Source organism: Lagenorhynchus albirostris, chromosome 4 (assembly GCF_949774975.1).
Source record: "Lagenorhynchus albirostris chromosome 4, mLagAlb1.1, whole genome shotgun sequence".
NCBI classification, from domain to species: domain Eukaryota; kingdom Metazoa; phylum Chordata; class Mammalia; order Artiodactyla; family Delphinidae; genus Lagenorhynchus; species Lagenorhynchus albirostris.
In genome coordinates this window covers 40922753-40948734 of record NC_083098.1, presented here as the reverse complement: position 1 = coordinate 40948734, position 25982 = coordinate 40922753, and the positions used below count along the sequence as shown (strand labels likewise).

The following is a 25982-nucleotide window of genomic DNA, read 5'->3' as shown; positions in this document are numbered from 1 at the left end:
CGGCTCTGCTTCTTATAATTCCAGAGCTTTGGGTCTTTAAGGTAGTTTGTTTTCACAGCTCCTTTGAAATAATGTCATAGCACCCTCAGCTTTCCTAATTATAATAGTGATACATTTAGTATGATCTTAGTAGATTGTTTCTGTTCCTAATTTAATTTTCTATTTTGGTATTCATTGCAGTTTAGTAAATTAGCTCCCTGTATAGGTGAGTTGATGTGAGAGCTTCAGAAATAACCAAGACAGTGGGAGGAGCTAATAGTCTTAAAAAAGAACACCCAGCTCAGCATTATGGCTCTTCAGCACAATATTTTTCCTAAGCAGAGCTTTAAGCTACCCAAGTGACTCCCTATAATTATTCCATAACTAAGCTAATGTTTAATTTAAAATATATTGATGAGTATGTCAATTATAATTGGTATAAACTGTCTGAAGGACAATTTGGGAATGTGAATTATATTTAAATTGACTCAATTATGTGCACCTGCAGCCCAAAACTTCTTTAAAAGTTGAGTTCATTTATTCTAATACATGCATAAGTAAATTTACCCCTGCATCCTACTCCTAGGAATTGCATAAATGACATAGATATGTATAACTGTATGTGTGCCCACAAACACACATTGTGTTGCTCTTTGTATTGTTTAAAAATTAGAAACAACCTAAGTGTCCTTCAATACAGGTTGGTTCAATTATTTATGCTTTAGTTTTACTATGTGTACACTTAAAATATTGCTGTAGGTCAGTAGTTAAGAACATGCAAAAGTATGTCTATAACATTACTATAGTAAAGAAAAATAGGTTCAGTATAATTTTTGAAAATTATATCTAGTTATGTATACATAAAGAGATCTGGAAGAATGTCCCTGAAATATTAAGTGATTTTTTAAAAATATCTATTTATTTATTTATTGGAGTGTAGCTGATTTACAATGCTATGTTGTTTCAGGTGTACAGGAAGGTGATTTAGATATACATATATATATTCTTTTTGGGATTCTTTTCCATTTTCAGTTATTACAAGATATTGAATATAGTTCCCTGTGCTATACAATAGGCCCTTGTTGTTTCTCTATTTTATATATAGTGGTGTGTATCTGCTAATCCCAAATTCCCAATTTATCCCTCCGGGCCCCCACCCCGTGCCACCCCTTTGGTAACCATGCGTTTGTTTTCTATGTCTTTGAGTCTATTTTTGTTTTGTAAATAAGTTCATGTAGTAACAGTGATTTTTACTTTTTTGCACTTTTCTATATTCTTTCAGTATTTTAAAAAATGGATGTGTCATTTTATACAATCAGAAAAAGTTTTTTTTCATTTTAATTGGGGAAAAAAGTTGGTTTGAGAGAGAAATCAGTCACTTCCCTACAACACTAAAAACTTGGTTTGAGTGTTTCTACTCTCAGTTTTAAAAACTTAAAAAGAAAAAATCAACAAGTCCACATATTTTTCTGCCTGAGAAACATCATTCTAGTAGTTGTGGACATTAAGATACCATTTAATTTTCATTTAAAAAGCAAGCTCACCGGAACATAAGCTTTTTTAACCTATTTAAACTAGAACTTTTACCTTGAAGCATTAAGTAGTTTCATTAGATACTTACTGCACATGTAACATATTTAGCATCTTTAGTGTTCATTTGAGAATCCTACTGCAAAAGAATAAATTTTAAACAACTGATTAAAATTTGGTGACACACTTGAAAAGGCTTTTCAATGTACTAGTGGGCTGTAGCACCCTGGTGGAGAGCCACTATTCTGTTTTCTCATTGTCTTATTATTTTGCCCTGTTTTTAAATATAAACAACTGATTAATACTTTTGTCTCCTAAATAGTCAGAGTATGTCTTTTGCATTCTGTAACTCTGTTTTTCAGATCTGTTAGTGCATCTTGAAATCAATTTAGTGGGTCATAAGTGGCATTAAATTTTGTATATACATTTATATACACACGTATATTTGTACCTGGCATATAGTAAGGGTAGATTGTGTTCATGAAACTTCTTGGTTGCAGCAAAATATTTGGAAAGCCCTGTCCTGAAATACTTCTGGAAGTACATTAAAATTTCTATTAAATAGAGATGGCTGTCCAGGAAGAAACCTTGGCAGCCTGGAATATAGCCCCAAAATCAGAAATTCAACCTTAAAAAAAAAGTCATTTGAGTTATAAAAGTAAACTTCAGTGAAGATGAACACTTCAGTCTACCTCAGAATCCATTTAGTCTTATTTTAGACAATTATTAAACTTGGCTACTTCCTTTCCTGATCTATAACAAATTAGAAAGTGTAAATTAGAACTGAGTGAAAAGAATTCTGTTTGTTAGTGACAGACACTAACAGAAATAGAAAAGAATAATCAGCAGTTTGGGAAGATCAAAGAAATACTATGAAAGAACTCCTAAGATAAAGATAATAGTGTAGGTACTTTGGATAGGAGCAAACAGATGCAGACACTCTATTGCCCCAAAGGGCATAATTCGAAGAGCAGTGAGAAAAAGCACTGAACAAGGGCCTCAGGAAAGCTAGTTTTCACATTTGTGCATGACTAGCAGCACAACATGGGCCAGGCAACTTAACCTCTCCCTCTTCCTCCCAGTTTCCTCATCTATAAAATGGGGTAGATGTACTAGCTGTTCTCAGTTTCTTTCCCCCTCAACAGTTTTCTCATCTCAGTGAATGTACAGGTAAGACTGGTTTATGATCTAAATTACAAACACATCAATGAGAACAAACTGGGTAATTGATTTTTATTAAGAAGTGAGTAAGAAGTTAAAAATGTTGTGGTATGTTTGCATCTTCAGTTGCTATTCTGTGTTTCTAAGTTTCTCTATTATCTATTTTATCATAACTATGAATATATGCTTGAAATGTTGATAGAATTTGGCTACTATACTTGGCTTTATTTCAACAGCGATTTGAGGCTACTTTAGTAGAAAATGCCATTTAAGGCATTTTCCCTTTTTTAATTTCTTCATTTGTGTTTTATGTTTTTCATTTTTTACATTTTCTAGATGGCTGTCCAAATGCAAACCCGGTCCAGGTTTCAGCAGCAACGTTTTTTCTTTTCTTCAACAAAAAGTAGAGAATGGAGACCAGCTATATCAGTATTGTTCACTGATAATAAAAGGTATATCTCTCAAGCAACAACTTCAGTGGGACCCCAGCAGTCACCATTTGCTAGGGTTTATGGACTTTGGTCTTGGCAAACTTGATGCTGATGAAACGCCACTTGCCTCAGAAACTATTTTGCTCATGGCAGTGGGTATTTCTGGTCACTGGAGGACACCTCTTGGTTATTTTTTTGTAAACAGGGCGTCTGGATATTTTCAAGCTCAGCTGCTTCGTCTGACGATTGGCAAACTGAGTGACATAGGGATCACAGTTCTAGCTGTCACGTCTGATGCTACAGCTCACAGTGTTCAGATGGCAAAAGCATTGGGGATACATCTTGATGGAGACAACATGAAGTGTACATTTCAGCATCCTTCATCTTCTAGTCAACAGATTGCATACTTCTTTGATTCTTGCCACTTGCTTAGATTAATAAGAAATGCATTTCAGAATTTTCAAAGCATTCAGTTCATTAATGGCACAGCACACTGGCAGCACCTTGTGGGGTTAGCAGCACTAGAGGAACAGGAATTATCAAATATGGAGAAAATCCCAAGAAAACTTGCAAATTTGAAGAACCACATACTGAAAATGAATTGTGCTGCCCAACTCTTCAGTGAGAGCGTGGCCAGCGCGTTAGAATGTTTGCTGTCATTAGGCCTGCCTCCTTTTCAAAACTGTATTGGTACCATCCAGTTCTTACGCTTAATTAACAATCTGTTTGACATTTTTAATAGTAGGAACTATTATGGAAAGGGACTTAAAGGACCTCTATTACCCGAAACTTTTAATAAAATCAACCATGTGTTAATTGAAGCCAAGACTATTTTTGTTACATTATCTGACATTAGCAATAATCAAATAATTAAAGGTAAGCGAAAACTGGGATTCCTGGGATTTTTGCTTAATGCTGAGAGCTTAAAATGGCTCTACCAAAATTACGTTTCCCCAAAAGTCATGCCTTTTCCATATCTTCTGACTTACAAATTCAGTCAAGATCATCTGGAATTATTTCTAAAGATGCTTAGACAGGTATTGGTAACCAGTTCTAACCCTACCTGCATGGCATTCCAGAAAGCTTACCATAATTTGGAGACCAGATACAGATTACAAGATGAGGTTTTTCTAGGTGAAGTAAGCATCCTTGACATTTCAGTTGCTCGAAGGACGGACTTGGCCCTTTGGACAGTTCAGCGTCAGTATGGTATCAGCGTTATAAAGACTCTTTTTCGCAAAGAGGATATTTGCCAAGACTGGTCTGACTGTTCGCTAAGTGAGGCATTACTAGACCTGTCAGATCATAGGCAAAATCTTACCTGGTGTGCTGGTTATATTGCAAATAAGTTATCAGCTCTTTTAACATGTGAGGACTGCATCAGTGCACTATATGCATCAGATCTCAAATCCTCTAAAATTGGATCACTGTTATGTGTTAAAAAGGAAAATGGCTTGCATTTCCCTTCAGAAAGTTTGTGCCGAGTCATAGATATTTGTGAGCGAGTCGTAAGAACCCATTCAAGGATGGCAGTTTATGAACTACTACTTCCTAAACAGAGGGAATTTTATCTTCAGCAAAAAATATTACATGAGCTTTCCGGGCATATTTATCTTTTTGTAGATTTAGATAAGCATCTCTTTGATGGAGAAGTGTGTGCCATCAATCACTTTGTAAAGTTACTAAAGGACATAATAATCTGTTTCTTAAAGGTCAGAGCTAAAGGTGTAACTCAGTACCCTTTAAAACACCATTCAGAAAGAACTGAAACAAAAACTTTGTCAAGGAAACACTGGTCATCTTTACAGAATTACAGATGTTCAAGTTTTGCTAATACCAATAAATACAGGCATTTGCTAAGGAACGACGGCTGTCTGTTCAAATGAAGGACCTAAAATATATTAATTTTTATTAAAAATAATTGGTCAACATTTACTTTAAAATTCAACTTACTATATTTTTCAAATTGACCATTCTGCAGAGTGGACAAGTTTGTGGTTCCGACTTAGGAATTTCTATCATGCGTATTATCAAATCTGCTCGGACTTTGGTGGAACTTGCAAGCATTTCAGAGTTACCCAAAATGTAGAAAGCAGTAAGTCAGTCAGTAGGAACAGACTAGCCAACAGGTGCTGTCTTTGAATTTACTGTTATACGACTGATTAATCTGACTGGACATACTTCGAAAACAAGGGAGAATAATGACGAGGAGTCACCAAAACATCGACCCTTTTTATAAAGACTACATTCCCTAAAAGAGCTTTGGTTTTCAGCTCTTAAGAATGTTAACACTAAAAAAAAAAAAAAAAAAAAAAAAAAAAAAATAGAATGCCTATCAAACCTTGAATATAATCTTTACTTACACATGAAAATTAGTCTAAATTAAACATCAGACACCACCACCATCAAAATCCTTTTGCTGGGGTACCCTAAAATAGAAATCATTATGCTTTATCAGGCAGAAGGTAAACACGAACCATGAGATGATTCCTTGTGCTGCAACCAAGCTGGGAAATGTTGTCTGGGGAATACATAGGAGATGTAATCTTCACAGTCCATTGTCTCTGGACTTCAAAATACTACTTTCAAGTAATAAAATAGAGTGGATACTTACTTGACTTCTGTTGGAGGAGCGCAGTGCTCATCAGAGAATGAAAAGAAGCCCTTATTTCAACTTCTCTTTCTGAAGAGGAAAATAATGAAACATATTTTCAGTGTTGAATAATGGCATTTCATAGCATGTGATTAATAAATTGGAAAAAGATGGTCAGTTGAGTCAATGAGAGTGAAAAAATTTGTCCTAATTACATAATGAGTTTTTTCAGAAATTTAGCTTAAATAATCTGAAGACGGAAACATACTAAGAACAATATTCTCCATTCTCTAATACCCAGATCTGAAACGATAAATAGAAAAACATTTGTTTCACAAATGGGAGTATTTTAATGGAAAAAGAAGAAACAAGCACATTTTTCGCCTGTGAATGTAAAATATCTACTCTTATTGTCATTGAGTGAAATGTTCACAAAGTACAGTTAATATGAAAACTTAAAGTTGTAAAAGACTAATGAGTAGGTGAAAGTTTAGTTTTATGAGTTGAAATTCCCCTTAAATAGTGTATTTTGATATATTTCTGCTGGTTCTACCTCAAACAACGGCTTCAATTCTGAAATGTAACCAGAGTTGTACTGTACTACATTTTATGAGGGGCTATTGCTGAGAAGTCTAAATATTGTGGGTTTTGTTTTGTTGGCAGTAGAATGAGTTTAGATGCACTGGGATAAATCTTATTTAAAGGAAGCCTGTTTATACATCACCACCTTTATCTTATTGCTTATATGAATCCAAGTTTTGTACTTGATCTTTACTTAAAATTAGGTTCATATCTGTAGCGTCTTATGTTCTTTGCTGTTACATTTCACTCACGTCCTATATATTCTGTAATTTCTTAAAATAGTGTTTTGCGCTGTTTAAGTGCTGGATAAATTGGACAAACTTTGAAGACAAGAATCTTTCCATCACTGCCATTAGCACAGTTAATTGCTCTTGCCCTAGTGAAGTGGTACAAGTGTGATGTCAGATTTACTTGATATGATATGCTTGACAGTGAAATTTTTTAAATAAATTATTTGTTCATATTTGATTAGGGTAATTTAGTTTACAATTTCTACTCAACACCCTTGTTCTTTTTTTTTTTCCCCCTTCGGAGAAAACAGACATTCCTTTCAGAAATTTATTCTTCTTACTTTCAACAAATAGTGCTGGATATGCACATGCAAAGATGTTAACTCTAAATGGAACAAAGACCCAAATGTAAGAGGTACAACTGTAAAACTCTTAGAATAAAATAGAGTATATCTTGGAGACTTGGATTAGGCAATAGTTTCTTAGATATGACACCAAAAGCACAAGCAAAACAAAATAAATTGTAATGCAGCAAAATTAAAAACTTGTGCTTCAAAGGACACCATCAAGAAAGTGAAAGACAACACACAGAAAATTTTTGCAAATCATATATCTGATAAAGGACTTGTATCTAGAGTATACAAAGAACAATAATAAAGGACAAATAACCCTAATTTTTAAATGGGTAAAAAATATGAATAGTTATTTTTCAAAGGAGATACACAAATGGCCTGTAATACATGAGTATGTGCTCAACAAACTTAGCCGTCTGGGAAATGCAAAACAAAACCACAGTGAGATGTCACATCACACCCACTAGGATGGCTATAATAAAAACGACAGGTAACAAGTGTTGGCAAGAATATCGATAAACTGGAACCCTCATACAATGTTGGTGGGAATGCACACTTTGGAAAACAGCCTGGCAGTTCTTCAAAAGGTTAGTTAAATGTAGAATTGCCATGTGACCCAGCAGTTCTACCAATGGGCATACACCCAAGAGAAATGTACAAATTTCATAGCAGCATTATAATAGCTAAAAAATGTCCAACTGATGAATGGGTAAATAAAAAATGTGTTGTACCCATACAGTGGGTCACATGGTAAGTATGTTTTACTTTATAACACACTGCCTGAACTGTTTTTTTTGCAAAGTGATGTACCACCATGCAGTACTTCAACCAGTTATGTATGAAAAGTTCTAGTTCTTCTGCTTCCTCCCTAGCTCTTGGTATTGTCAGGGTTTTGTTTTGAATTAGCCATTCTAATGGGTGTGCAGTGATATGTCACTGTGGCTTTCAGTTCCATTTTTCTAATGACTAATGATGCTGAACATCTTTTCATAGGCTTATGTGCCATTCACAGTCTTCTTAGGCGAAATGTCTGTTCAAGTCTCTTCCCCATATTTTAAGGTTGGTTGGTTGTTTTCTTATTGAATGTTAGTTATATATTCTGGATACAAGTGCATTATCAAATGAGTCCTGCAAATACCTTCTCCCAGTCTGTGGCTTTTTATTTTTACTGAGGTGTAGTTGATGTACAGTATTAGTTTCAGGTGTACAACATAGTGGTTCACAATTTTTAAAGGTTATAATGTGGCTTTTACTTTTTCAGTGTTTTGAAGAACAGACATTAATTTTGATAAGTCTAATTTATTGACTCTTTTTTCTTTTAGGGATCATACTTCTTAGTTTCGTCTAAACCAAGGACACAGATTTTTCTTCCTGTTTTCTTGTAGATATTTTGCAGTTTTAGGTTTTGCATTTAGGTTATGATCTATTTTCAGTTGATTTTGGTGTGTGGTATAAGTTCATATTTTCACATATTGATGGTATCCCAGCACCATTTGTTAAAGGGCTGTCCTTTTCCAGTGAATTACCTTTGATCCCTTGTCAAAAACTGACCACATAAATATGGATCTATTTCTGGGCTCTCTATTCTGTTCCCTTGATCCATGGATCTTTCATCAATACCACATTATCTTGATTAGCCTTATATAAGTCTTGAAGTCAAGTAGGAATCCTCAAACTTTGTTGTTGTTGTTGTTTTTTTTTTGTGGTACCCAGGCCTCTCACTGTTGTGGCCTCTCCCATTGCGGAGCACGGGCTCCGGACGCGCAGGCTCAGCGGCCATGGCTCACGGGCCCAGCTGCTCTGCAGCATGTGGGATCTTCCCGGACCGGGGCACGAACCCATGTTCCCTGCATTGGCAGGCGGACTCTCAACCACTGCGCCACCAGGGAAGCCCAAACTTTGTTCTTTTTAAAAAAATGTTTGGCTATTCTAGTACCTTTCCATATAAATTTTATAATCAGCTTGTTTTTACAAAAATTCCTGCTGGGATTTTGACTGGAGTTACGTTGAATCTATAGATTAATTTGGGGAGAGATGATATCTTAATAACATTTAATGTTCCAATCCATGAATACGATAATATGTATATATTTTTGAAGGTCGTCTTTGATTTTTTTAAATCAATGTTTTTCTACATTTCACATACAGATCTTATACATATTTTTGTACATTTCATGTTTTGTGGTGCTACTATAAATGCTAATTTTAGAATTTCAGTTTCTAAGTGTTCATTGCTACTACATAGAAATACACTTTTGCATACTAATGTTGCTAAACCCACTTATTAGTTCTGGTACCTTTTTATTAAGATCCTTTGACTTTCCTATATAGGCAATCACATCACACCATCCACAAATAGATACTGTCATATTTATTCATTCCCAATCTATAATTTTTGTTAAAAAAAAATTTATTGTACAGTGACCTCAGACACAACGTTTTAGAGGAGGGTTTTGTTCCCAATCTTAGGGGGAAGCATTCAGTCTTCACTATTCATATGATGTTAGCTGTAGGCTTTTTTGGTTGAGGATCCCTTCTATTCCTAATTTGCTGAAGAGCTTTTTTTTTTTTTTAAATCATAAATGGGTGTTGAATTTTGTCAGAGGATTTTCTGCACCTTTTTGGAAAAAAAACTTTTTGAGAGATAATTTACATACCACAGTATTCACCCTTTTAAAGCATATAATCTAGTAGTACTTGGTATATTCAAAAGGTGGTTTTCTGCAATTTTTGAGATGGTCATGTAGTTTTTGTTTTGTATGCTGACACACTGAACTACATAGATTTCTTTGAATGTTGGGTCAACTTTTTATTTCTGGGATAAACCCAACCTAGTCATGATGGTTTTTTTTTTTTTTACATATTGCCAGATTTCATTTACTAATATACTAAACTACAGAGTTACACTAAAGTCTGTGGCTTTAAACATTACCCTGCATATACCCTTATGGCTTTTGAATAAACTAAAAATGCCTTAAATGCTTTCATAAGACAATTTTTAAACAAAATTTTAATTAAAGCCTTTATATCTTAACATCTTATAAAATCACTTGGATTATAAAGCTCACATTTGGTCTATAGATAAGGACAAAATGTGCATTAAAGAAGCCCTAACAAGGAAAAAAAAGTCCTAAGTTATTTACATAATGAAAAATAACTACAATAGTCAAGGCTTTCTAGCTGGTTGGCTTCCCTCTCCTTTGGGCTGCTGCTCCAGAATTCCTTTATAAAACACATAAGGGATGCAATATGATCACAGGGCTGGAGGTCCTGGTTTGAAGCTGCATTTACATAAGAAGCATTCATTTTCTTAGCTATTTGTGTTATAAAATAATAAAAATAGAAAACTTTTCTAAAGGTATTTTTATTCACATTTTACATAAGACTGAGAAAATGTCAGTTGTCCATATCAAAGAATGGGGAAGCCAAAACAGTAGTCTCTCCCCCAAGGTCACTGCTCCGCTTGTTTTTTTTACCTGTAACATTAAGTTTCTGTTTCCCATAATAGTCCAGAGGTAAGACCTACAGGTTGCTTTTAGTTCTTGAGAGAAAAGGAAATTAAGAAAGGTGCTCATCATAAGAACATCAAACATTAAGAGAAAAGAGTTTCTGCCCTTAAAAGAAACAGTGGAAAAAAGACAAGACATATTCTCATTTCAAAGCAATTTATAGTTAATGATAACTGGGCAAAATGATAGATTTATTTTTTAGTTGTGTGCTTTCAGAAGTAATGTCAAATTTACTTAATAGCAGATATTTTAAAAGGTTTCTTGCATCTTAAATGGTTAAAAGTGGTGTTATTAAAGAAAAAATGCAAACCCTTTTTTTACAGAATAGTATAAATGTTTATTTTCTGTATGATTTACTTTGCTGTCCTGTTTTTACAATATAGAAAAGTGTATTCTTTGAATAGCTCTAGTAAATATAAATTTAATCTTTCTACTTTGGGATGTAAATAGAGCTAAAAAATTATATACCCAACCCTCCCCAAATAGTCTTTTAAAATTGTTGAATTAATGTGGATATTAATCTTGTTCAGCAATTTGATGCAAATGCCTAAATACAAAAAGTTGTTTAGTAAGTACTACACAGGAAGGAAAAGTCTTAATACTTTAGATAGCTTCCTGAAAATCAGAAAAACTAGTAGCATTTGATTGCACCTTCAAATTTTTACAAGCAAAACATTCTCAAGCAATGCCATCATACATAATCTACAACTGTAATCCAAATTTCACAAACATTTTATGCACACTGTATATAAATACACATCACAAAGGTGCAATTAGAATTAAACACAGAATATATACAGAATGAACAAAGTTTAGGTTTAGACAAAAAAGGTACTGTAATCTTTTGAAAAATAACTTGATTAGATATTATTTTATCCTCTTACACTAGTTTACATTTTTACAAATTTTAATTAAACATACTAGATTGAGGTGCTAAGAATGTTTGCACTATCTACATTTAAAGTTACTGCACTATAATTTTATAAATCCAAATTTTAAAAGGAAGATGCTTAATGAATAACGGAATCTTTTTTGGATTACTTAATTTCTATTGCCTATATCTTGCATGTTCATATGAACATATATACACACTTAATACATACAACTATAGATTCCTTGTAGGAAATGTAATAATCATATACTACTAATTACTGAGGATTAAGGTACCTAGCAAAATGCCTGAATTCCAACATGGTTTTTTCTCATCATAAAATCCAGAGTCCTATTATAACAGGCTCTTAAATTCATAAAGCTTTTGAATTCTGAATTACTGAAAATGATTTAGGTTATCTTAGTAATTATATGAAAACACTCATTCCTTTAGCTAACCAAATCACTGGCTAAAAATAATGCCATAATAAGCTTCCCTTATAAAAAGAAATCCCACTACAATTTTGAAAGCTTTGTTAGGAGGCCCCTTTCAGTAAATCAAGTAAGAGTCATAGATTGGTTTGAAACATCTTAGTTCAAAAGTCTATAAAAAGAACTGTTTGTATAGATGAAAACTCCTTCTCTAAATTCATCTCTTAGAGCTTCAATATTCTTTATTTCTCCATCCAAGCCAAATTTGTTAACTGGTAATTATGTAAGGTTCTATTTTATCACTACATAATCATAATGTTTACTTCTATTCATATGCACCGCTCATTTTAATAGTACCCCTTAATCACTGACAGTTTATTATTTCAAATACATACCGCCTCCTTGAAAGAAAATGGAAACATCCCAGAGCATTTCTTAGTCACTTCTTATTATAGAAACAAATTGTCTGCCCTTTGAGAATTATTTTCTGTCCATTAACACTTTATATGTTTTTTAAAAAAACAAAATAACTTTTTTAAAGTGTGCCTACAGAGTACTTCCCCTTCTGACAATTCCCAAAGTGACAACAGGATATATTCCAGAATCCACCCTAAAATGTTGATTTTTCTTAAAAAGATAGTGCTTTTCTAAACACAAAATGTCATTTGAATATGTTTCATAAGACATCGTTTATGTAGACATAATATCTGCTTATATTCTAGATCTAGTACCAAAGAATGACCGGGTAATACCAGTGCTTCTTTGGCTTTTTCTACTGGAACAAAGTCATACAACGCCATACATTATAAATTATATAATAGTAATTTATAAATGTTCTTCGTCAATAGAATGAGAAGGACAGAACATCTAGTTCTTAAGAAACCCAAGCAAATTAAAAATCCATATAATACAATAAAGAAAAATTCAATTTAGAAGGGGCATAAGCAGATTTAACTAAGATTTAAAATGTAATTTCCTCGTTTAAAATTTCTCCTCTTTCAATATTATAATTTCAGGTCTCACAAGACTGAATTAACAATACAATAATTGTTAAACTATCTTCCAGAAAATCAAGTGTCCCTGCACCTTCAATTTTCTGTACAGTTCGATTTATCAGTCTTTTGTGCAAGAGTTAGCAATTCATGGCACAAGGGTCACTTTTTGCTTTTCCTGCAGAGTTGATGACGCTCATCAAACATCGCCCAAATTCCTCAAGTATCATCCGTTCAGCTGCTGCCTTTGATTTCCCCTTCTTGTCTGCCTGCTCTGCCTGGGCAAGAAGGCAATTACACGTGGCTTCAGCTACTTCCTTAGTGACAAACGTAAATGGCAATCTGAAATGATTTTTAAGAAAGAGAGAGATGATGATGGTGTTGAATAACAGCAAGAGTGGCTGACATTCTTTCACCTAGAAATCTCTGTCGACATTTTCACGATTCAGCAAGCACACTGAACATCACAGTATGTGCGATGAACAAAAGCACATCCCAGAGAGTTTTTAAAAAGTTAGACCTGGGCTTCCCTGGTGGTGCAGCAGTTAAGAATCCGCCTGCCAAGGCAGGGGACACGGGTTCGTGCCCCGGTCCGGGAAGATTCCACATGCCGTGGAGCGGCTAGGCCCATGAGCCATGGCCGCTGAGCCTGCACGTCTGGAGCCTGTGCTCCGCAACGGGAGAGGCCACAACAGTGAGAGGCCCGCGTACCGCAAAAAAAAAAAAAAAAAAAAAAAAAAAATTATATATAACGTTTTACGTAAAATACATATAACCTAGACAAAGTTACCTGGTTAACAGAAATGTAACTCTACATGTTAACTGGATACTGCTATAACAAAAGTCCTCCTGATTCATGTATATAAGCTCTGAGTGCAGTTTTTGTTTTATTTACTGTTGTTTCTGCACTGCCTACAACAGTGCCTGACACAGAGACACCCCATGAATATTTGCTGAATGAATGAATAATATTGGAAATTGAAAGCACTATCTCCTGGACAACATGGAAAATAAAGCACTTTCCCATAGTCCCATATAATGTTTGTGAAAAAAAAAAAGCGCACCAAAATTTTGCATTATTCCATGATATCAAAAACGAAACAACAGGGACACCCAATGCTGTTCTGTACATGGAGTTTATTCATAAAGACCTGAACTATTGAGTATTAAAGCAGAGGAATCCATCCCGAGGCTAGTTATATGTAGCCAAGTCGTAGAGCCTAAGAAACAAAACCAGGTAACCTAATCTAACCAGTAACTCAACGACCTGTAAGTAAGCAGTCACTGATAGAAGGAAACTGCAAAACAAAATGAATGAAGTCTGGGACTTCCCTGGTGGCACAGTGGTTAAGAATCTGCCTGCCAATGCAGGGGACAAGGGTTCGATCCCTGGTCCGGGAAGATCCCACATGCCGCGGAGCAGCTAAGCCCAAGAGCCACAACTACTGAGCCCACGTGCCTAGAGCCCGTGCTCTGCAACAAAGAGAAGCCACCACCATGAGAAGCCCGCGACGCAACGAAGAGTAGCCCCCACTCGCCGCAACTGGAGAAAGCCTGTGCACAGCAACAAAGACCCAACGCAGCCAAAAATAAATAAATAAATAAATTTTAAAACAAGAACAACAACAAAATGAATGAAGTCTGAACTTAAGGCCCACTATGACAAGATAGGGTGACAGGATTTAGGCTGCTATACATTTGTATAGAAATCTTTAAAATATAAAAAGCATTTTAAATTAGAAAATATAATATTAAAATATTACAATAGTTAATATTACAATAATATTGAAAAAGTAATTAATAGTGTATAACAGTAGCACTCATTATATAGTATTTGGAAACTACAGGAAAGAAAATGGAAAAAAAAAATCAAATTTTTGCCACTCAAAGGCAAAAGCTTGTTAATACGCTAGTAGGACTTCTTTTAATACAGTTTTTTTATACTTAGTTTTGATAACAGTGCATAATTTTGTGTTCTTTCACACTTCATAATAACAGATATCTTCCCAAGTTGAAAAATTAATTGTAAATATTTTAGTGTAGCAATATCTTTAATCTCCTCATAGAGATTAGACTTAATAACCTAAGGTTTACTGAAAGCAGATGACCAGAAAGGACCCTTTGTGATACCCCTCATTAAGGTGTCTGTCCATTTCCACTTCATTCAATCAAGAACTTTTTGCTGATTATACTCCAGTTACAAGAAAGAGTTCTTTAGAACTAATATCTGAAATATTTTGTACAAAAGCCTTACTTTTATAAGTTGGATCTTATTTCAACTTTGGCATTTTAAATGAAATACCATTTTCAAGGCTCATTGCATTTAATAATTCCTCAGATTAACCTCTAACAAACTCTCTAATACAAATTCAAGTCAGCATGCTATGTGCAATGGGCCCTGCCAAGCTGTGCTTTACTCCTCAGAGCCACGTGAAAAGGGTGATGTGAAGGATAAGAAAACCGAGGTAAGGCCCAGAGAGGTGAAGTGCTTGGCAAAATCACAAATTACAGCAGAGCACAGACAGGATTTAAACTCAGGTCGGCCTGACTGTAAAGCTCCAGCTTTCCTACTCCAGAGCTCAGCAGTCTAGGGAAATAAGGAGGTACAATAACACAGTGTGTGACAGGCTCTCCAACAGGGTGGGGAAAGTGCCACATGGGCACGGGAAGGTAAGAAGGTAAGAATGTGAAAAAATGTGCATAACAACACAACCAGTAAGAGGTATAAAAATTTTGGTTTTCTTCAAGGTTTGTCAAATTATTCAAATTTTTGTCAAATTATTCAAATTTCCCTCATCTTATTAGGGAGAAATCCAATTAAATTAAGCACAGTGACCTAATACACTACTGTGCATTTTAGAACTGTACGATATATCTGACAGTGATTTTTCTGTTACTTTTAAATTCCTTTACAAGTAATTAAAGATAGAAAATGCAAAAGTCAGGTGTGCAACAACCAAAAGTATGAGCCCAATTTTGCCCCAAAAAAGAAACTTCACCAAAAATGAATATATCATACTATAAAAAGATATTCAAATATTGACTTACTTTCCTCCTCCGCTATTCAAAGCTGGTGTTGGCCTAGTAAGCAAGTCCGAAATCTGAGAGGATAACTTAGTCTTTGCTGCTGTTTGTTGCTGTACCCTTACTTCGGCTGCATCTGCCAAGTGCATCAATGTCTTTCTTTCTGGGCTTTCTTCAAAATTCTTACAGCCAATACATTTGCATATTGAGGAACACATTATTTTTGCCTAAAAGATTTACAAAAGAAAAGCTTCCAAATCAAAACCAAAAGACATCACTATAGTAGACTCCATAATCAAGTCAATAGGTGACAGAGTTAGCTGGTCAACTGACATAGATAAAATGGAAACATCTCTTGTGACAAACACTAAAGGGGCCAGCTATGCATGTGCATAGGTCCAGTATTCTTGGCCACTCTGAAAGTGGCTATACTATGTTTGTTTGAGGCCTTCCACGCCAATTTTCCCCCACTATAGATTTTCCTCCTGATATGAATAACAAATGTTCTTTTATTAAAAAATGAGTGATACAATATTCAAAAATAAGGGTCATTCAGAATCCAGCCACCTCAATCAAATCACCATTAACATGTTGGTGACCTCCCACTTATGCAAACACACACACAGTATCATATCAAAGGAATTTCAGACACTATTTTTATTATGAATACCTCCCCCTCCCTAAATAAATCCCCTGTCCAGAGTCCCCAAACCCTTCAACAGTCCTTATTAAACCAGTGTGTCCTTTCATGTAAAGATATATAAACTATATGTATATTTATGAAAAACACAGGCTTTATGTACATATATTAACTCACCAATACAGAAGTCTTTCTTTTTTTTTGTTTGTTTTACATAATCATATACCCACTTTTCTGCATCTTCCTTTTCTCACACTATACTTCATGAAATCCCTCCCTCCAAGTCATCTGGCATAGGCTGAATTCATCCTGTTTAATGACTGGCTATTAATCCCTGGTATGGATGTGCCACATTTTATTTGGGCATTCACTTCTCTACTGATGGTCATTTGTTTTGTTTCCAGTTCTTGAGTTCCACAAACAATGCATAAAAACATTTTTTTGTATATATTACGCTTTTATTTCTATGAGCTAGGTTTCTAGAATTGGGCTCACTGCTCAAAGGGTACATGTATTTTAATTTTAATAGATGTGGCCAGATTGTTTTTTCAAAAGGCTATAACACCTCACATCTCATTAGCAATGGATAAAGGAAGCCTTTCCTACATTCCCTCCAACAATGTATACTATAGCTCTTCTTAATAAAGTGAGATCTCGTTCTTTAATTTACATTTCCCAGACTCCTAGTAAATTTTAGTATCTTTTGTTGGCTACTTTTTCTTGAGCAAACCCACATCAATTTAAATAAATAAACAGGCCTACTGTCCTTCCTCTCTACAGTAAGATAAATGGATCATATTATGAACACACCTACCCTGCTCCTTTTTTACAATACACTAATAAATTCCATTTACCAAAGGAAAAAGAAAATGGATATACCTTTTGAGTTAACCGGCTTATTTACCAGGAGCCAGTCTGGTATCCAACTGAAGCAATACATAATAAGTATCTAATGGTGAAGAGATAAAATTCCTAACCTCCGGGGGAAGAAGACATACTGATAATGGTAATTTGGATTAAGTTTTAAGAATTATAAGAAAGGTACTAATAATGTCTAATAGGAACTCAGGAGGGAGAAATTACAAATACAAGTCATCCATTTAGCATTGCTAATTCAACTTCTCTTGTGGCCAAAAAAAAAAAAAAAAAGAGGGAGGGGGGAAAAGGTCACAAGAAAAGTCACAATCACTTAAATAATGTGGACAGTCACTCATTCAATCAACAAGCCCTGAAAGGCGTGTGAAAGGGACATCAATGTCTTATCCAGATGCAGACCAACTGGACCAAAAAAGCCAAGTCAGTTCAAAAGATGAACAACACAAACTGTCAGACAACATCATAAGTAATTCACAGTGAGCCAACTGGCCACTGCTAGTCAGAGTTCACTGTATTCCAAGTTTTTCCATTGCTTGGTCTTTTAGAACAACATATTAGTTATTAGACATTGTTTATGTCCTGAATGTCAAGGATTTTATCAAAATAGATAGAGCAACATATTTCAACCAGTCCACTGCCTTTTCTACTTCTATTAGTTAACAGAATTGTCAACCAGTTCAATTATTTAGTTCATGTATGTCTGAATTTCATATGCTTAGCATGTATTGATTGTTCAATGCCATATGCAAGAAAGGCTTTCTTTGCCCTTCTGACCCAGCTTTATAACAGTTTCCATTTTCTCTTTTTTGTGTGTGGAATTGGTTTTATAGCTTACATGCTTACATATTCATGACAATTTTTGTATGATACGGTCTGTGAACAGAAGCCACCTATCTCATCAGGTGTGCAAACAAGAGTCAGTCTTTCCCAATGTGAATGAAAAACTGGCTTGTTGGACTCTGCGACACTGTTTAAGAGACTTTCAAAAATAATCTTGATTATGTGCAATTTTCACTCCTACTGACTTTAGGACTAAAAAATGTTGCTTTACTGTAGTTTTTGAGAGGAGTATTTGACCTCTGAAATATGTAAATTAAGAATTCACTACAGAGAGAATACAGTACACAAAATCTTTACTACGACACACCTGGTATGGGGGTTGGGCACTGGGCTGCAGGTACGCGCTCCTAGAGCAGAGCACACCTGGCCAAGGGAGAGTGCAGTACTTGCTGGTATTACTTTACCAGGCAAGGCCTTTGGCCAAAACTAAAATAAGGTTTCCCTCTGCATATGAAATCTGAACGAATGAAAATATAACAGATGAGAAGAGCCAACTGCCGTAGGAATGAGTTTCGGACGCACCAAGAAACCAATTGTAGTAACCTTGGATTAATCTTGGGTATGACTAGATTGCTTTCTTTAAGCTTTGAAAATAAAAATAACAAACTATATAGTACTTTGTCTAAAACAAGTGGATCATTTACACGGCATCTATCAAAGCAGAGTTTCAATATACATTTTCCAGAAAAGATGCTGCCTGACCCATAAATAAAAACAGCCAGTTGAGTGGGATGATTAGATGGTAAAATGGATGCAGTCACCTCACAGTAGCCAATAACCTCATCCAGCAATTACATATTCCTCCTTACCTATTTTTATGCTCACAAGGCAAACCTTCTAACATAATTTAATTTTCCACAGAGCAGTGTTCTTCAACAGGGCACTACTAGCATTTGGAACAAGATAAGACTATACTCTCAGGACTGCACCCTGAAATACAGGCTATTATCCGTATATATTTCCGAAAAGTCTGTAGGGGAGAAACTGGGTAGTAATACCCCTCAGTGGAGAACCACTACTACAGAGTGTCCAGTCCACTTTGATGTTATTGTTATTGAAAATCAACAAACTGGTGCTGTGGTTTGCATACTTTCAGGTACAATGACCACGAAGTTATGAGCTGGTAACTCTGCTAATGAGACCCCAAGCTGTAATGACAAAACAAAGGTACTGTTACTCTGAAGCCCTGCTTGGGAGGCGAGAAGGTAGGTCTTCCTCAAATTAGGGCCCTTGGGCTGACTTTTCAAACTGCAATATTTTCAAACTGCAATTGCAAAGTAATTTCCCAGTTTACAAGTAAATTTTTTTGTATGCACTTTCTGAAGTTATTTTCAAAAGATGGTTAGATTATTTTTCCCAACCTCAACTCACCTCATAGCATTCACAGTAGTTTTTAAGACATCCTGATCGTTTGCAATTACATCCTTTGCTGTGACGTCGATCTGATTCTCCCTCCTTTCCTTTCCCTATCTTGGGCTTAAAAGCTTCTGGATTTCTGTCAAGGCATGCCTATCAAAACAGATCAAATATCAAGTGATGTTAAATCACAGTAGATTAAACTTAAATTCTGCAAAGGGAATTAATTTTCTTCATAAAATACTTGAGCTCAACAAAAAAACAGGTGAAATTGTAAACTTTTGTCAGTTAAATGAAACAAGAAATAATCACCTTTATTGCTTTTTGCCTTTCATTTTCATGTTCCAAGTTATTATAACAATTAGTACAATTGCAGTTGTTGCAAAATTCACCATTTGCAAAGCAATCACAGTATCTGGAATATAAAAATCATTGTAAGTCATATAAAAAAGTCATTTTTAAGAGAAACAAAACTAGAAATTATCATTATATATGCAGTAAAGCATTTTAGAAATGTATTCAGAGCCACCAACTTATAGAGTTAACAACAGGTACTGACAAGGCCCAAAAGTAAAGTCACCAGCTCCTAGAATTTTGGTTTAGAAACTTAGTTCCAGTAGTAACAGCTGTCAACACAAGAGCTATGTGATTTTTATGCACCCCAAAAGTAAGTTATTTCAAAATCACAAAAAGGAAAAACATGGGCTATATTCTATTATATTAGTGGAACCTGCTCATGTGAACTACTGTCACGTTTCTTTGGATTCTAAACCCCCATAAGACCACTGCTTTTTATTTAACTGTTTCACGTCAAATCTCTTCAGTACTAACAAGCAAATTAATCAACAAGTTAAAAAAAACTACTCAGAGTATCATCTCATTTAAGAGACCAAATATAAAGGTCCTAAATAAGATCACATTTATTAGTAAGGACAGAGATCATGTCTGTCTCATGCAGCTGGATCCCTAAGCCCTACTCCAGTGCCTCATCTGTAGTAAAGACTCTAAAATTATTTCCTTCTGAATAAATGAAAGAGTCTTTTTACACCGTCGTATGTGTTCATTCACTCGTATGTTTAATTACTTAGACTTATGAAATTGGTCTGTTAAGAATTTTTAGTTAACTCCACTTATTTTTTATTTTTATTTTTTTTGCGGTACGCAGGCCTCTTACTGTTGTGGCCTCTCCCGTTGTGGAGCACAGGCTCCGGACGCGCAGGCTCAGCGGCCATGGCTCACGGCCCCAGCCGCTCCACGGCATGTGGGATCTTCCCGGACCAGGGCATGAACCCGCGTCCCCTGCATCGGCAGGCGGACTCTCAACCACTGCGCCACCAGGGAAGCCCAACTCCACTTACTTTTAAAAGCATTTTCAGTTATATCAAATGAGGAAACAGCAGCAAAAGGACTTACAATTTCAAACACAGCGATTTTGTACAATTACAAGGCTTTCTGGGCCGACTGGCAGACTCTGATGGCATTATGCTACACAGACACAAACAAAAAGATATACATTTTAATCAATTAAAGGTAACTATTTAAACTGAGAAAAGTCTCTAATCTGTAAATTCCTCCTAAAATAAAGCTTTAACAAATGTACCCATCTCTAATAAAAGTTTATGTTGTCCCATTTACATTAAGTTGAAAAGCAAGCTGTACCATGAAAAGAAAGGTAGAGAGCCAAGATATGGATTAAAAAAAAAGAAAAGGAAGTTATCAATAGTTTCTGAAGAACATTCCACAAAATATACTCTTTCTTCTAAGAGAACTAAAGTTGAAATCTCTAAACTCTTTGGGATTCAATTATGAAAGGTAGTAAGTAGAAAAGGGTGTGTGAAGTTGGAATTTAGGAGGGGAGGGGAGAGGTAGACTGGTTCCATGTAATTAACTAAAGCACTGCTTCTCAATACTGCAAAGGCAGCAATTGACAGATTAAAAAACAAATAAGCAAAAGAAAAAGCAAAGACCTAAATAACAATTTAAAAACTAGTTAATATCATTTTTAAAACATATTAAGGAGACAGAGAAAAAGAGAAAAGAGAGAGAAAATAACAAATCACCTGTACCAGAACTGGTGAATCGGAGTAAAAGATAATTTGGGAGTTCTCTGACTATTCCTGCAACTTTTCTGTTTAAAGTATTTCAAAATAAAAAGTACCGCAGAGGCACACTCACATGGCTTTGAGGGGAAAAAATTAAATACATGTATTTTGAAATATATATGTACATTTGATGTTGCATTTAACCTGATCAAACAACTTAACTTACATATATTCAAATAACTCACTCACCCATTGAACGGAAGCCTTGCTTGGGTCTGGATACCAGGTGTTCCGGTAAAGTTGGAGTTGCTTGCTATAGACACATAGGAAGACTGCTGTAGCTACATATAAAGAAAGGTAATTTCAGACCATATTTACAAAAATAGACAATACTCCTAAATATAATGATCGGTAAGAAGCACAAATTCATCTATTAAAATAGGAAAAACAGAACGGAGAATTTCATACAAACATACTCACTACACCTCATAGAGCTCTTCTAAAGACCCAAAACTAATACCAGAGGTAAAAACAATGTGGACATTTTAAAGTACTACATGGCATAAATGTAAGAAATTCTTTCACAGGATATCAGAATTAGGAAATTCCAGATGAATGTCCTGAAAGTACTGTAGTAAAATCTGTATTGGCTAGAAAAATGCAATGTGTCTACTTGTAAATAAAATAAATAAAATGTGATCATTTATCACAAGTTATAGAGAATGAGAAGTTACATACGTAATAATTAAGTTTCTATTTTACACTGATTTCTAAACATAAGAAAAGAGATGCTAATGATAAAAATACTGAACACTAATTTTTTCAATCAGTAGCCACATAACATACTCCAAAGTACACTTCTTTAAAGTACACAGGTTTCTGTCTCTCTTATAATCTTGAGTAGATCAACTCAACAGCTTAGAATATGGTGCTAATTAATTTGCTAGATTTTTACATGAAAAAGAAAACAACTTCTACCTTCTTCCTAGAAAGCAGCACTCCTAACCCAAGCCAGCCAATTGGATAATATGTGGCTTTGATTCCAAAGATAACCAGATGTCATCTAAAGATGACCAGATCTGGACAGATCACTACCGATATGTCACCTGGAAGTGCATCTCACAGTCTATTTTCCAAGAACAGGTGAGCGGCATCGTATTCATAATGTGAGGAGGAACTCCATTACAGTCACAGCGCTTTCTAAACTCACTGGGACTCTGCTGATTTTTTTTGCGGTACACGGCCTCTCACTGTTGTGGCCTCTCCCGTTGTGGAGAACAGGCTCCGGACGCGCAGGCTCAGCGGCCATGGCTCACGGGCCCAGCCGCTCCGCGGCATGTGGGATCTTCCTGGACCGGGGCACAAACCCGCGTCCCCTGCATCGGCAGGCAGACTCTCAACCACTGCGCCACCAGGGAAGCCCGGGACTCTGCTGATTTTAACTCAACGTATTTTCTCTTATATCTACATGATCTTGCCCTCCTACCAAACTGTTCTCAGCTCCAAATTGCCTGACTTGTATACCTGACTTGTGCTGTATATTTCTAAATACTAAAGATATATAAAAATAAACTCAGAAGTTTGCATTAACAATTCAAGGTTTTGGAAACAGTCTAAACACTGAGTTAGATGTTTTTGAATAGTTTTAGAATGTGATAATGCTAGACATCTTAGACCCAATTAAACTTTTTGAAATGCGATGACTTAATTTTTTGCCCATACCTGAGTCACATACTGAGCAGGAAGCACCGCATAGCCTACATTCCCTGTTCCTGGAGCCGGTGCCAGCACAGTGCCTGGTGGCAGGTTCGTGAGGTTTGGCTGGATTTGTGGCAGTGGCGTGGCAGGCATGATAAGCCGCTGCTGTGGCTGGCTGGTGGTGACTATTTGGGAAGTTGGATTGATTGGTTTCGGAACAACCTAAAAAGAAAGGAAGTATGTCAATGACCACGAAAATAAATTTCACAGTTTCTCAATTCAGTATAAATCTCTTAAACTTAGGGGATTAAGAGGTCCAAACTATTATGTATAAATAAGCTACAAAGATATACTGTGCAACACAGGGAATATAACCAATATTTTACAGTAGTTATAAATGGAGTGTAAACTTTAAAAATTGTGAAACACTATATTGTACACCTGTAACTTATATAATATTGTCCATCAACTATACTTCAATAAAAATAAATAAATAAATAAATCTCTTAAACGTAAATCTTAACTTTCAATTTTAAAAGTAAATTGTCTGTTTGGGAGAGACTGAGAGAAGAAGTGATGTGATACTCACTTGTTTGACAGTCTGCGCTGAGACAAGTGGCACTGACATCCGCACTGGGGTGGTATTAACGACCACTGGCTTTGCTTTGTAAAAAGGAGGGAGGAAAAGGACAGTTTGTTTACAGAAAATAGTATTTAAAACATTTAAGATACTTAGTTCCCTCAGGATATCCTCATGAGACAGCTTAAAGAATTCCACTGGTTTCCTATTTGGAGGAATCTTTAATCAAGACAGTTACTTTAAAAATTCTTTAACCCATCTAACTAGGGAACTTATATCTAAGGTAGCTATAGTCTATCCACTTTATGAGAGAATGTCTGTCATTTAAGATATTCTACTGAAAATACTTCAATCTGTATTCAGATGCTTTATATATTCACTACTAAATCCAGTGAGATGAAATGATGCATAAATTAAAAACTGCCATTCAGGAACTTGGGTAACAATGCTGTTCTATACTATTTCTAATTCTGTGTACAATTCATTATTTACAGAGTACTACTAAAAGGCAGCATAGCAGCAAGGTTAAGAATATAGTCTCCTTAATTCAACTATACGTCAATAAAAAGTAAACTAAAAAAAAAAAGAATGTAGTCTCCTAAATCATAAGACCCTGGGGGTTCAAATCCCAATTCTGCTGCTTTCTAACTACTTAAATTCTCTTTGCCTGTATCCCCATCTGCAATATAGGGATAGTATCTCCCTTACAGGGTAAGAGAAATAAATATGTTAATTCATGAAAATTTACTACAACAGTGCTCAACAGATAGTAAGTGTTCAATAAACGTTAGTTCCCATTACTGTTATTGTTCTTGTTGTTATTACAACCATTACTGCTACATAAATGTCACTGTAGACAGTGTTCCAGGGAAACTATAGTACAAGACACCTGCTCAAAGAGACTACATTCAAGTAGAGCAGATTAGATGAGTATCCAAATAAAATAAACATTATTAAAAAAAAAAAAGAGAAAGCACTGTGGGAGAGCAAAGGAGACAGAACATACATCTGACTGGCAGGGGCTGGGAACGGGGAAAGCTGCATAGAGGACAGTGTCTGAGACAGTCCTGACCAATGGTCAGGCTGCAGAGCGGGCATACAGACTGGAGGAGGGCAGTTCACACAGAGGCAGAGCAAGAGAAGTGGAGGCTTGATGCTGGGCACTTCACAAAGTGCTACGGGACAGACCGGTTTGGCTGGAACCTAGGGTTAAAGTAGGCAAGCACTGGCAAAAAAAAAAAAGGCAGACTGTGGCTGTTTTGTTGAAGGCCTTGAATGTAAGGGTAGACATCTGTATATTTAATCTGTATTATTAATTCAGCAGGCAATGAGAAGTTTCTGAGGACTGTGATGTCCGGAAACATCATTGGAATGGCACAAAAAGAAACTGTACGCAGCAGCAGTATGTAAAATAGAACAGAGCTGCAAGAAACAAAGAAAGTTAGAAGAGTACAAAACATGAGAGTCTAATCTGCGGTGATGGCACTGGGAATGGAAAGGAGAGAACAGCTGCAAGAGACAGGGTGGAGGTGAAAGGACGGCAGGAACCGTAGGTACAAGGGAAAAAAAATCGGTTATCATGGAGCTTTCAAGTGAATGGGAAAATGACAGCTATTAGAATTTAAAATTCAAGGATGAGTTGATCTAAAGGGAAGATGAAACCTGACATGCAGAAATACAGTGATGAAGTTCAGGAAACAGGTTGGTACTAGACCTGTATGTTTGGATCAAAAGAAGTACCATTTCTAATACTGCCTACTGCCACTTCCTCAGTCTAAAGGAGGGATTTAAGAAGACTGAAAGGACATCCCTTCGGGTCTTATTTATGCAAAAGGCCTAGAGCCTGCTATGAAAGAGAGAGGTTGAGATAACGGGATCTAAACTGCTGTGAACACTGAATCAAACAAACTGTTCTGAACAATAAAAGAAAAAGAACAGACTTCCTTGGATAGAAAGACTGTTAATAATGTTAACAATTTTTTTTTTTTACTTCTGGTGGGGATGGAAGGGTTGATGGCTGAAGACGAGAAGTTGAGAGCCCTGGAAGAACATTAGAGAGAGGGTACTCAGATCTAAAAGGGAGCAGGCCCTGGCAGCAAGGTGACAAACTAGGGAGAAGTGGGTAGGTGGGAAGGTGGGAGACCTCCAGAAGGAGCGTATGATCAGTGGTGGTGATCGCATATCTCTGAATATACTAAAAACTACTAAACTGTACTGTATTTAACAAGGGTGAATTTTATGGTAGATGAGAACTGTATCTCAAT

At 35.7% G+C, this 25982-nt stretch overlaps 2 protein-coding genes across 7 annotated transcripts in view; one reads left to right on the top strand and one right to left on the bottom strand.

The window, feature by feature from the left end:
• THAP9 (THAP domain containing 9) overlaps positions 1 to 6675 on the top strand; it is a 21660-nt gene extending 14985 nt beyond the window's left edge. For all 3 annotated transcript variants that reach the window (XM_060147914.1, XM_060147916.1, XM_060147915.1), the window contains one exon: positions 3007 to 6675. In XM_060147914.1, the coding sequence (XP_060003897.1) occupies positions 3007 to 4987 (1981 nt within the window). In that variant the 3' untranslated portion in view covers positions 4988 to 6675. The remainder of the gene's footprint in view (positions 1 to 3006) is intronic.
• A 3530-nt stretch (positions 6676 to 10205) lies between these two features.
• Positions 10206 to 25982, bottom strand: part of LIN54 (lin-54 DREAM MuvB core complex component) — a 76186-nt gene continuing 60409 nt past the window's right edge. For all 4 annotated transcript variants that reach the window (XM_060147919.1, XM_060147917.1, XM_060147918.1 and 1 more), the window contains exons 6-13: positions 23728 to 23801; positions 23163 to 23360; positions 21690 to 21781; positions 20812 to 20883; positions 19711 to 19813; positions 19414 to 19551; positions 15711 to 15913; positions 10206 to 13004 (exon numbers count right to left, since the gene is read on the bottom strand). In XM_060147919.1, coding sequence (XP_060003902.1) covers positions 12803 to 13004; positions 15711 to 15913; positions 19414 to 19551; positions 19711 to 19813; positions 20812 to 20883; positions 21690 to 21781; positions 23163 to 23360; positions 23728 to 23801 — 1082 coding nt within the window. In that variant the 3' untranslated portion in view covers positions 10206 to 12802. The remainder of the gene's footprint in view (positions 13005 to 15710; positions 15914 to 19413; positions 19552 to 19710; positions 19814 to 20811; positions 20884 to 21689; positions 21782 to 23162; positions 23361 to 23727; positions 23802 to 25982) is intronic.